The sequence below is a fragment of the Aythya fuligula genome, chromosome Z, assembly GCF_009819795.1.
Source record: "Aythya fuligula isolate bAytFul2 chromosome Z, bAytFul2.pri, whole genome shotgun sequence".
In the NCBI taxonomy this organism is placed as follows: Eukaryota; Metazoa; Chordata; class Aves; order Anseriformes; family Anatidae; genus Aythya; species Aythya fuligula.
The window spans coordinates 77,481,205-77,494,503 of record NC_045593.1 but is presented as its reverse complement, the minus strand read 5'-3'; the positions used below and the strand labels follow the sequence as shown (position 1 = coordinate 77,494,503).

Here is a 13,299-nt window from a genome sequence, read left to right as displayed (position 1 = left end):
TTTTATTTAAAACAAAACAGGGCATATACAAAACACGTATTGAGACAATTAAGTTGCTTTTGTTTGTTTGTGTTTTGTTTTGTTCTTGCTTTAAGAAACATAAATCCCAAACCCATAGCTTCAGCACCTGGTGCAAAGCATCTCGAAAACCTGCTCTGAGCTCAAGTTTGCTGTTACCTTCACATTCTGGACAGCGCACTGTACGGGCTGTTAGGACATGCATTTAAAGGACAAATTGATTCTGCAGAAGCAGCAGCTTTATTAGCAGCTAGCTTTCCCTCAAAGACTGTTGCTCATCACTATGTCATGACAGCTGGAGTTGTCAGAAGGCACTTTAAGACTTCTGGAGCACCAAATGGCTGCATCTGTCCTGGGGCAGCGCTGCAGAAGCGCAGCACGAGGAAGCCCAGCGGTGCAGGCGCTGAGCCCAGGCTGCACAGTGCAGGGGCGCTGCACAGAGATCCCACACGGCACCTGCCGGTGCTGCGACACAACACTGCCTCACAGTGAAAAGCAGCACATGAGGTGGGCTCGGGGTTAACTTCTCGTCTTAGGTCAGGTAATTAGACACAAGTAAAAGTCTACCACTGTTGACTGCACAGGATGAATCGGGAGAGTATTTTGAGAGCTGCTGCAGGCACTCCATTCTCCGTTGGCTGGAGTGACTTTTGTAACAGGTACCAGTTTTTCCAAGTGCAGGATGTAGCCTCCATTTAAAAAATAAATAAATCTGCCATCAGCAGGCATGTTTAAAAAAAACAAAGAGTAAAACCCAAAGGGACAGAAATACTGAAGAGCAAGATTTCTGAACCCTTTCCATAAAAAAGTAAACAAACTAAGCAAGCTGCTCACTTGCTCTCCAACTATTTTCAGGTGCATTTCATGATGGATATCAGAGGAAGGGCATGATTCAGCGTGTTAGTGAAGAATTGCTCAGAAAATTAAACACACATCAACTATCAGATCAATGCACATACACCCTGAGCTGATCTACCACGAACAGAAGGAACTGCACCCCTAGGCTCTCCAGACAGGAGGCAGGACTCGCACAGCTCTGTAGGGCTTACCCGATAACTCTGCTGTAAGACAGGTCACGTGTGTGCGTGCAGAGCACAAAATCAGTTCCTAGAAGGCACACTAGAACCCAACAAGAGTGGTTAGAACATACCCATGATCGCTTTCAGAGAAATGCAGAAAGATTCTCAAGATCAGCACAACTGTATTCATTAACCGACAGCAGCAGCACTCATTAGTTAACCCTACTGACCAGCTGGATCCACCGGTCATAAACCCACGTGATACAGGGCACGTGCCATGTGTGGTTACTGCAACGAGATTTGTGTTACGAGAGGAAACTGATTTCTCTCAATAGTTCCCAATTCAGAGAATTAGCCGCGCGAGGGAATGTGAATCAGACAGAAAGCTGTATTTCTGCAAAAATATATAAGAATGAAATACCCGCTTGCTGCATTTCTGCTGTTCCCAGTTTTTCAGTAAGCTAGATGAGTCTGGCAGGCAAACTGAAAAATCAGGGACACAACTTCAGCAGCAACAGTCCGCTCGATTTTCTGGAACCTGCAGTTCAGTCCACTCTATCAGTCCCACTCTGAAGTGAAGCCATGCGCTGTAGCTGTGGCTTAGCATCCAACAGAGGCCTTCAGAAATTAACAACCTTCGGTGCTTTCACTTTGGGTGTTTGCGGCTTTGGTGTTTCTGTGACTTCTTCATAATCAGCACTCATTCCAGTGGCCCATCGCCCAACAGTAACCTGATCTGTAGAGTAAGAGACAAGAGGTTACGGAGAGGCTAAGCAGCAGCATCAGATCAAACTTTCACATTTGAGGAAGATTTGGCCCACAAGGGCCTGTCAGTTTCCTTCTGGGTCTGAAGCTAGCTCCTTTACACAACTCTTCTTCTTTTAAATTTGTGTTTTGTAAACTCCATTTCTTCACCCACACCAATTTCCCATCTTCAGAAATCATCAGAAAGCATTTTTTGCTATTTGACTGTCCAAAGAAACATCCAGAGTGTATGCAGAAGATACACTAACTCTCCTGTAAGTCCTAATTACTCATGCAATGAAGATTTCAGGATATGTCAGTCACCCCTGGATAAAAAGGAAAGATCTTGAAGAAACCATGCTTGAAGAGCCACAATAGAAGATAATCTAGTCTTCTTGTCTTATACCCCTGCATATAATGAACACCATCCTTTTGCCATTTAAGTGATATTTTGACCAGTTAAGTTCCCTGTCCTAGAGAAAACACAGGTAACCAACACATCACAGAATCACAGAACTGTAGGGGTTGGAAGGGACCTCGAAAGATCATCGGGTCCAACCCCCTGCCAAAGCAGGTTCCTTAGAGCAGGCTGCCCAGGGAGGCGTCCAGACGGGCCTCGAATATCTCCAGAGAAGGAGACTCCACAGCCTCCCTGGGCAGCCTGTCCCAGTGCTCCGTCACCCTCATGCTTCTTTTCTGAATGACTACCTGAGAGCTACAAACCAAATCACACCAAGAACATCACACTGTTAAATCAATATTTACTTGGCTTAACTTCTGTATGTTGCACTTCTGTTACATCTTCAGCCGTTTGGGGTTGGACCAGGCAGGTTTAGTGACCGCACCTCCCAAGTGAGGAGCAGCTCCTGCAGGTTGTTTTCCTGCCTCCCTGCGTACCAGCTCTGCGCCCTTTCAGCTGATTAGCGCTGCCAGCGCAAGGCTGCCATGCCAACAGCTGGCTCAGCTTTGGTATTTGTGAGGGAAAGTCTGGTGAAAAATTTAATTTTCCTATCAGAAACTTCTGTGACCAGTTAAGACTCAATCTCACTTCTCATGAGCTATTACAGCAGAACACAGCTATAATGCTACATCTGCTCTCTCATACAATGCCTACACTATCCCGTACTCTTCAGCTGCTCTTTTGTATCTGATCCTGTAGATACCTCTATCATCTCCATAAATATTTCTCACCAATTACACAAAAGTTCATGACACATTATTAACCCAAAAATTCTGTAGGCCATTCAAACAAAGTACAAAAAATAATGTTTCATCACTCCAACAACAGTGCCATTCTTCAAATCCTTGTTTGTTGGTTTTGCCTTCCTTAGCACAATCTTTTGTATAAAAGATAGATAAAAGCAATACAAATATGTATGGAAGCGCAGGAGCAGATTTCTCCTGTCTCTAATAATTTAGGAAAAGGAAATGCTATTATTCCATAGCCTGATCTGCAAATTGTACTTCCCTTTGCAATATATTCATTAATAATGGAAGTATTAGTGTGTAACATGTATTGATGAATTTAGTGCAAACTGATTTGTCAGGAGGTAAAAAAGGAATTAGCAGTGAAAAAGGGAAGCAGATTACTCAAAGTGCTTTCTATCAATGGCCTTACCTGAAGGGAGACCTCAGATAAAACCATACACTTTATTCAAAGAGCCGAGCTCATCAGCCAGGGAGATTTGTAACAGATTTTTCCACCCACACAGGTAAATCACAGAACACAAAGAAGCCACTTATCAGCTGGTGAACCCAGGACAGACCTCCATTCTCCTGACTCTCCTGTTTATAATTTGTAGAGCCACTGTCTTTTTGCAGACAAAGTTTAAAAAAAAAAAAAAAAAGCTTTTTTTTTTTTTAAAAAGTTTTTAAACACCTGCCTGCACAAGCAGCTCGTGCCAGCTGCCAGTATCACCACGCTGCAACTGACATTATGTGCTGTTCTACCACTTCACGAGAATCACCAAAAGGAGAAACCTCTTCTGTTCATTTTCTTCTGTGGCTGCTAGTGCTATGAGCAGCAGCATAAATACTTGCTTACGCACACACATTTGGTTGCATTACCTTCAGAAACCCAAAAGCTAGATTTTTATTTTTTTAACTGAATGTTCGTATTTTGCACTGCAGCTTAATGTATCCTCCCCTTAACACATCCCTTAATATAAGGGCACATTCCCAAAGGGAAGTCATCTGTGCTATCTGCAAATTCTCTTCTCAAAGCCTTTTCTTCCTGACCAAAGTCAAGGCAAAGCAGCAAACAAACACAACTGTGCGTTCTATCCACTCTATTCAGCCCCCTGCATCTCACCTAAGTTCTTGTTCTCCGGACAGTCTTTTCTGAAGTGCTCCACAGAGCCACAGAGTTTGCAGCAGCCCCCTGTTAAAAGAGAGAGAAAGTTGTTACTCATTTGAAAAACAAAATAAAACAGAATCGCTCTTTTACTGTTACGTGTACATTAAAAAATCTTGTTTTGCTTTTCTGAAGTGACAACCGATGAGTAAGATAAAGAAACATCCCTACAGACAGGTCAGCATTCCTACACGTGGCACTGCGGAGCTGACAAGCAGACAGCTTTAGGAGCCTGCATGCACAGCTTCCTCGGACTGTCGGTCTCTGACAGAGAGACACCTGTCTGTAACACGTCTATTTTTTAGACAGAACAACATAATTCTGCTTTAATTCAATTATTTAAAGGAACTTTTGAAAGTAACAGTAGCTCCGGAGCAGTACTTAACCCAACGGCAGGTACTGAGCTATAAAATATGAAAGTCAGTTTCAATGCCTGGATTATGAGAAGTGTAATGCATTCAAAGATGCTTTTCTTCCGATCCAACTGTATTGTAAAATCACCCTTACGAGTCTGCAGGACTTCAAATCTGTACTGCAAGACTCCAGCAAACAGAGCGTTATTTGCTAGTGCCAACAACAACAAAAAAAACAAACAACAGGCAGAGCAGAATCTAAATGAATCTTCAAACCTAGATGATGTTTCTCATTAAATACGTAAAAGGATGATGTGAGAGCCCTTTGCTATGAACAAGCCTCAGCTGTCAGGACTCCAAGCTGCTGGGTGGTCAAGCAGCATACACACGACATTCATTTCTCAGAATACATTTCTAAGACTGTCTTGAAGCCATGACCTGTTTTTAAACTCTTAATTTTCCTTTAATCTTTTACAATGTCACCTCCTACATACAAGAAACAAATGACTCCCACAAGTACAACAGATCTTGTTTTGTGTGAACACCTCTCTCTGTTTTTACAGTGTTAAGCAGTAAAGGTTATAAAGCCCCTTCTCAGACCAGCAGCATGTTTTTTACTAGATACTTAGGCGTATTTACATTTAAATACTCATTGACTACATACACAGAGGATACTATGGTTTCTTTGTTTCTCTTGAGATTGCAAGCACAAGCAAGTTCACCTCCTTGTTTAACCAGAAGCTTTCAACCAAAATAGAAATCCCTAGATAACAAACATTAGCACTGAGTTCCCCAGAATTGATCTGCTCTCACCAAGAGTAAAAGACATCTGGAAATTCCTTTCAGGAACACCCTCGTTAATTTGCAACGTTACTTTGCTCTGTGTCAGGTAAGAAGGAATAACGCATTTTGTTTGCAGTTAAGTTTCTGCACTCACCTTCAGCATACAATCCTTTGGGATTATCTGGACATGACCTTGACAGATGCCCCATCTCTCCACAGATGAAACATTTTGCATACGGAAATGCCCCTGCAAAATTCCAAACAGTTTATGAAACAAGTTAAAACTCTGCAGAGTCACAGTCTACTCTGAAAACATCACAATTACAATATTATACCATAATATAATATTATGCTACAGTATAAGCACAATGCTGCTAAATAGTGTTATTTTAATGTTGTATTCCTTTAAACATATTAACCTACGTCTCCAGAACAGTTAAGTTGCTAAAATAGAAACCTTTTATTACAGTGGTCAGAAAACTCACACCAAAGTATACTCTGAGAAACACAATTTCTGAACCGTACCAGCAGCTGGATCGATCTTTGCCTTGCATTTGCTGATGTCGTGTTCTGTGGACCCGCACCGGTAACAGATCCCTGTGCCCATATCTTGACTTTCAAGCACCGCTGGGCAATCAGCAACACCGTGGCCGGGTTCCCTACAGTGGAAACATACCTTTGAAAATAAAAATTGCATTTTCGTAAACACGTCACAGCGCAAAACGGCACTTATAGGTAGCTTTATGAGAGAGATCGGTTGGTGTTAATATCTGATTATCGCTTACGTCCCACCCGATTTTCTCTAGGCCGCCATTTCTCCTGGCTGAAACTTTCTTGGCACTACTGAGTGCACCTCTGCAGTGCTGTTTGAGGCTACCCTAATATGAAATGAGTTTGTCAGGGGGGTTGTTAGGAGCCTGGTGTACCAACAGGTCATCCCCCTGCAGAAACACGGGTAGGACAGGAGAGATGCTGCGGCGTGCCACAAAGTAACCACCAGACGCCCATCACCAAGCAAGATTAGTACCGGCTATTATTATTATTTTTCAACTGGTGGTTGATTATTGATTATTATCACCGTGTCTCCCCCTGAGGCACCAGAGCCGGCGCCCCCCTCACCATGGCGCTCCTCCTCGCCTCCTGCCGCCTCAGCCGCCGGCCCTCCCGCCGCAGCGCCTTCCTCGCGGCGGCCGCCTCCTCTTCCTCATCCTCCTCTCCCCTCTCCTCCTCCTCCTCCTCATGCTGCTGCTCGCCGCCCGCCGCCGCCTTCCTGAGGTGGGCAGCGAACCCGTTCACGTCGCGGTCCGCGTACTCCTTCCTCCTCCTCCTCTTCCTCGCCGGCGCCGCCGCCGCCGCCATCTCGTCCCAGGGGGTGGCCGGCAGCGCCTTGCCCCCCTCGGCGGCGGCTTTGCGAGCCCAGCGCGTCATGGCGAGCGGCAAGCACGGGCTGCTGCCGTTGCCGTTTACCGTTTATTTACCGTTTACCGTTGCGGCTCGGCCGTTGCAGCCGTTAGCGTGCAACCGCGGCCGGGCGGAAGGCAGGTCCCTTCCCGTCCCCTCCCGGCGGGGCGGGGCGCCATGTCATGTCCGCCCGCCGCCATGTTGTGGGGGGAGCCATAGGGGCAGCCTGGTGCCTGTGGCTGGGGGGGGCGATAAGCGCTTATCAGGCTTATCAGCCCCAGTCCTGTGGTCTTCGCAGGTTGCTCCAGCGAGGCTTTACTGCGCTAAGCGCTGCCCCAGCTGTCTGGTGCTTCACAGTCTTCACGATTTTACACCAGCCTCCTTGCAGATGGGGGGGCTGTGCTGGTGCAGTTATGCCACTGTAAAATCTCTCACCCTTCAGTAAAACCAGTCCAGTTCATGTTGCCCTCACGTTGACTTCATCTTCCACCAGCAGTGGTGCCTGGGGTGCTAAAGCGGTCCTTACTTCTACTGTGTAGCAGCAGAACAGATCCAAAACCCACACCTGAAAAATGTCCATTCGTCTTTCTCTGAGGGCGCAGCTTTTTGAGGCATAATATATGACACCTTTCCGCCTCTCTTAACGGCACCATTAAATTCACAAACTAAACCTCCAAGACTGTATTGTTACAAGTCCCTGCAGAGAAATGGAAGAAACGTTTAATAATACAAAGAGTACTCTAGCATTTCCCTCGATCACCGTTACTGTTCTTGAGTGGATAAAGCTGACGGAGAGTGGACAGAACAGCTGGGCACCGTGCCCTCTTTATTACTTATTTTTGATATTTGTGTCTCCGTGGAGAAATGGGCTTGCTGTATTTTGCTTCCACTAGAGGGAGATGTGCACAAGGAGTGCAGTGATTTTGCTGGTCCTTGCGATGAAACTGTGTGGCTGCTGGTTAAGAACCAGCACAGATTTAGGAATTAACTACAGTGCATTTTCTGCAGGTAAAAGTGATCAAATAATGCCACTTAGAAGCCACTCTTAATAAGATGGGAAATAAAACATGAGAGACTTGGGATTTCATTTTACAACTGAAAATATCAAATTTCCAATGAAGTTACCGTTCAACCACAAAATGAGGTCCTGTTTTTTCCAGCTGCTGATAACCTTGTAGATTAGAAATGGCCAAAGGTGACTCTTACAGGCATGAAAGGCTACTACTAGAAACAGGCAGCACTGGTGCAAGGGTAGGGGAAATAAAGGCAATGAGGGATCCAATGGACACGTAATACACATTTAAGGTATACGTATGATATGCATTGACTACGCAGCATTTTATGAATAGCTGTGTGTTGTTGTGTTAGAGGGTTTTAAAACACTTATTAGAGGTTTTTTTTTTTTAAAGAGCTGGCGTGAAGTACTTGCTAGTCTGTATCTAGCATATGTGGCCTGATTCATTTTATGTATTAGAGGGGGTAAAGGCTGATTTATTTGCCAAATGAAGAGAGGCTCTGTGAGAAACAAAGTTGTGCTTTTGCAACGGAAGGTGTTTTTGCAGTGGAAAACTACAGAGTACTGTGCTACACACACACATTTAATTACATCTGTGTCTGTCCATCTGTCTGCTGGCTTATTTCCACCGAGCAAAGACAGCAGCATGCCTCCTGATGCACGCCAGTTTCGCTTTGGAGCCGCTTTCTGTTCGGCTGCAGCTTCCTGCCTCCCCACTGAGCTCACAGCAGACAGTCCTTGGGCCACCTCACTGATGCAGAAGTGGGTGCAGAGAAAATCTGAAGGGCAGCATCAGCAAGAGCGATGGGAAGGGGGTTCCTTTCGTTACTGTTCTGCTGAAGTATTAATTGTGATGTCCTTCTGCAGTCAGAATTCTATCTTTTTTGCATGCGTATAGGCAAGTTGGGTCCCCAGCCAGGCTTGCAGGCAGTGGAAAGGGCTGTCTAATGTGTGATGTTAGTAAACAGAAAGAAAGAGGAGCATGAGTGAATCCTTCTCCCTCCTTCAGAGACGCTTTTCTCAATTTTTCACTTCATCCATTATTATATTAAATACGATAATTCAAGGCCAGACTTGGTGTTCCTCAGTCCATGTCCACGAGGAGTTGTTCTCTTTGCATGCAACAGCACATCTTGGGAAGATGTCTAACAGCTCTTGCAAAGGTGTGGCTGAGGGAGCACACTTGCAATACTGTGAAATAAGTAGGGCTTGGCTGCATCTTTACAGCTCTCTGCCTGAGCAAGCCAGCTCAGGAGGGTCCTACAGTGACAACTGTTCCTGCAGGTGGTGCTGGAAATGCAGCACCTGGGGGATTCCTTCCTGAATTTGCCAAGAGAGCCACATATGTCTCCCTAGTGCCAGTGAGTGGAGCAAGGGCCATCAGGAGCTGTGCTGGCAATTTGGCAGGGCAACCCCAAGGAATGAGGGCAGCCAAATGCCAGACAGAGCTCGTGATGTAGGTTCAGGGAAGTGAAAAATGTAGAAAGGTGAAAAGGATGTGATAGTAAGAAATTGTGAAGGAACAGTGAAGGCGAAGGGTCTGTCCACAGATCCACCGCAAGACAGAGATGATGCAGGTGCCGATTTGGGGCCTGAGGAAGGACTGGGAACTTGGACAAGGAATATAAAGACACTCCCTGCAGTCAGGCATTTGATACAGGCATGACTGTGATACCGAACGTGTCACCTTGTCAAGTACTTCACAACACTTGACAGGTGACTTTGGTTTTGTTCTGGCTCATAATATTTATAACCCTCAAGCCTCAAAAAGTGAAGTTTTGTCTGCTGAAGAAGTGCCAGAGGCTTCAGTTGTTTTCACATATGATGGATGGTATCTTTGTTCACTCTATTTTTTTTGCCTGTGATCCTTGGATAGTTAATACTACTTGCCAGAGTGCCAAGATGACATTTTTCTGGTTGTTACAATTTTTATTTAAGCCTCAGGAGAGAAAGGAACAAGTAAGGCTCGTTTTTAACAAACAAGTAACTCCTGTTTTTGCTTGAATGCTTTTATGTTTGCAGTATTCTGAGGGCTCCTGAACAGGTGTTAACTTTTTTGTTTGCTTGTTTTATTTATTTTTATAAATACAACAGATTACCAAGCAGATTACTGATCCTTTTGGCTGGAAGGGTAGGGAGGGATGGGTCTTTCTTGCCTGTGCTAAATAGCTTCATATTCTGTATGTAAACTTAATTATTTGTGGACTCCCTTTGGTGTGACCAAAGCTGCATCATCTTCAGTAAGCCTGCTCTGCTGACTCTTGCCCTGTTTTTCCATCATGCTATGTTGCTTGTGACTCTAATTCTTCAAGATATTTAACAGGTGCTTAAATAAGTTGCTGGATCAACTCATGTATTTATATTTTGGCACGATTTTAGGAGTTTGGATGAAGTGAAGCCTTTAAAGTTTAGCCTGTAGTCAGCTATTTTATTTATTTACTTTACACTCAGAAGAAACACTGGTCTTTGCTATTTCTTTATCAGAATGAAAATATGGAAAACATGGTTCAGGTGAAGTGGGATAGTAAGTCTAATACTGTTACACACTGTTATGATAGCACAAGTTTTCTCTGTTTTGATGGCTGCCTGTTAAGGAAACATTGTTTTCTCATAAGATAACATGAATTTTTCTTTTCCAAAAACACATGGTGGTTTTCTAACTGTCCAGTTTCTTTACTTGAAGTTTCAGTTTCTCCTGAGAGTGTCTTAGACTTCTGGTTTAAGATTTTGTTTTTCTTTTTGGACTGCAATTGGAGTACCTTAGTTCCTGTGCACTCCAAGGAATTTGTTAAGTGCTCTATTTTGCCTAGGTCAAAAGGACATTCGATAGGAAATTGCTCAGACGGATTATCCTCGGTCCAGAAATTCTATTTATTTAATCATCTGTAGGTTTTAGGAGATAAATGCATATACCATTTATCTTGACTGGGAACTAGGATTATCTTGGCAGAAATTTGTTTAATTCACAGGGGTGGACTGACTGCATGTCTGCGACATAGCCCTGTTACTACAGCTGTATTCTCCTCTCAGAGTATTTGCATACCTAGAGTCTAGGGGTCTCCAAAGTGGGGTACACACAAGACAACCTACTGGGGTGCTAGAAGAAAAAAAAAAAAAACAATAGAACTTCAGTAGACGCAGGTCAAGATGGTGAAACGTGAAGTTCTCGCTAGAGTAAATAGCTACTTTGCAGCTTCAGATACCTGTCAGTTCATGTCTCAAGGACCAGTGTGGGAATTCCTACTGGTTTATCAACCCAGAAAGTGCATGAATGTCTGCTCATGTTTTGAAGAGGGAGAAAAGCCCCTGCATCTGGGGACAGTGAGCCAAGTGTGATAGCATACAATCACAGCTTGCTAGCAGAGGCTGTGGGCTTGGTGCAGTTGAACAGGTGAGGGACCATGGCCTGTTTTGCACAGATCCATCTCCCTCTTTAGCATCTGCCTGACTTCCTGACCTAATCAGTTAATACGTCAGTGTGTCAAATGTAACAATAGAAGTCATCCATGCAACAGTCTTGTTTCGCATCATTTCCTGTTCGGTATCACCTCCACCTATAAAATAACGCAAGTAGATAGTAACCATGCTTTCTAGCTCCATCTGTTGGAGACAAGCAAATGGTTAAAAATATCACAGTCGGGAAGAGAGAGTGAATGGTTTCTTAAGGACATGCCAGTCTGGGAGAGTGAAAGAGAAGCAGGCTAGATAAGCAAACCAGGTCAACAGTCTGTGAACCTAAGCCATGGCATGAATGTTTAACTAAAGGCTCATATCTGTTTGTTTTCTCTATCTAGCAAGTATTTGTGACACACTTCTATACTAACGCATCTCCACACGCAGTGTGCAGATTTACCCACCAGGTGTCAGTAAAGGATCTTTCCCTGTGGTCTCTGTGAGAGGCAGTCTGTTCTGAAGAGGTGCTGTCTGCCTGCCATACCTCTGCATTTCACATCTTGCTGATAGATTGTTCAGGTTTCGCCATCTGTCTGGCAAAGCAAGAAACAAAGAACTAGTATCTCATGGAACAGCGGTGAAGGCACTGAATCTAGCGTATCTTGAATAAGTGCAAGATTGAGCAGGGTTTTGGAGCAAAGAAAACTCTCCCATGATTGAGGGCAAGAGTAATTAGGGGGAAAGAATGGTTGTTGAGAGCTGAAGAATGCAAAAACAACTTCTATTGCTAAAGCACGATTTTGCTTCTCACAAGGGGAGATCTTATTGCTCTTCACAACTACCTGAAAGGAAGCTGTGGGGAGCTGGGGGTCAGCCTCTTCTCACAGGTAACTAGTGACAGGTCTGGAGGGAATGGCCTCAAGTTGCGCCAGGGGAGGTTTAGGTTAAAAATTGGGAGATATTTCTTCTCAGAAAGAGTAGTCAGGCATTGGGAAGGGTTTCCTAAAGAGGTGGGGGCATCACCATGCCTTGGGGTGTTCAAGGAAAGGTTGTACGTGGTGCTTAGGGACATGGTTTAGTGGGTGACATTGGTGGTGGGGTGATAGTTGGACCAGACAACCTTGAAAATAAAAAATATATATATAGTTAAGGTGGGGGAGGGAAGAGGTTGGTGGCACGGCAGGCCAGGATCATTATACTAGGGTGGGGAGAAAGAAACTCCAATACCTGAGAGAAACCAGACCCTCTGCACAACTTCCTCTGAGGCACTCCTCACAACTGCCCAGAAGGGAGGCAATGGCTAGACAGACAGAAGCTGCTCTCAGGCAGGCCCCCACCATCACCCTTGGCACCCCCTCCCAGTTTCTTCCCGTCCTCAGGCCTTAACCACTAACACAGTCTAGTGCCAGACCTCATCTCTGGGGTGCTGACCGTAGGCAAAATCTCGTCAGTTTCTGCAGACGGTGATGCTTTGTCCATGGACAGGAGCATGCCAGTTGTCGTGCCCTCCTCTTCTACTTCTGACACAGAGGAGGCCTCCTCTGTGGGCATGGCCCCCTCTGCGGGTGTGTTGAGGAGGCGAAGCACCCTGGGCCTGTGTAGGATGTGTGCCAGCAGGGCCCAGCAGAGGCAGAGGCCCTGAGAAGCAGGGCCAGGACACAGCTGAAGAAACACCCTGCGGCCTGTGTGGAAACAGCTGCAGTTGGAGGGGCCGCAGTGACAGCACGTAGCAAGGTGTCCCCAGTAGCACCTGCAAGCAGCCCCCAAAAAGCACCTGCCTGGAGCCTACGGGGCAGAAACGCTGACTTCTCTTTGAGCTCCTTGGCATAATGCTTGATGCCTCAGGCTGTCCTGCTAACTGGAACAAGGTTCTCCAATCTTCTCAAATTACAAAAAGTGCCACAGACAATTCGGAGAAATTTATTCTTCTGTTTCAGTCAAGTGGACACTAAGTTAAAACATTCAGAAAACGTTTACCCTTTTTCCCCTGTTGCTATTGTTAGTTCTTCATTGTAAAAAAGCACCGAGGACAGGGAAGGTTCTCAGATTTCTTGATGCTTTCAAAGAGTGTGTAAAGCTTCCTAAAAGACCTCGGGAAGAAATTGTGGACAATCAGCAGGACAAAATGATGTACAGCTCCCTGATTCAGGATTGGAGAAGAACGTGGGATACAGGAGTGAGCCCAACAGGAGGCCTGCGAGGCCAGCCACACCTTTTACC

The 13,299-nt window shown here is 45.1% G+C and overlaps 1 protein-coding gene across 1 annotated transcript; it reads right to left on the bottom strand.

Moving 5' to 3' along the window:
- ZCCHC9 (zinc finger CCHC-type containing 9) lies at positions 1-6,808 on the bottom strand. The gene is made up of 5 exons (XM_032205890.1): positions 6,390-6,808; positions 5,796-5,946; positions 5,425-5,517; positions 4,093-4,161; positions 1-1,773 (listed from the first exon to the last, which is right to left on the bottom strand). Exons 1-5 carry the CDS (start codon positions 6,696-6,698, stop codon positions 1,658-1,660), a joined length of 738 nt encoding a protein of 245 aa, XP_032061781.1. The 5' UTR covers positions 6,699-6,808; the 3' UTR covers positions 1-1,657.
- Positions 6,809-13,299: the final 6,491 nt, after the last annotated feature.

Coding starts and splice junctions, on each gene's coding strand:
- ZCCHC9 (XM_032205890.1), bottom strand. CDS start 6,698: ATGACGCGCTGGGCTCGCAAAGCCGCCGCCGAGGGGGGCAAGGCGCTG. Junction 4,162..5,424: donor CAAAGGATTGTATGCTGAAG/GTGAGTGCAGAA, acceptor CTCTTTTAACAG/GGGGCTGCTGCAAACTCTGT. Junction 1,774..4,092: donor TCCGGAGAACAAGAACTTAG/GTGAGATGCAGG, acceptor CTTACTCTACAG/ATCAGGTTACTGTTGGGCGA.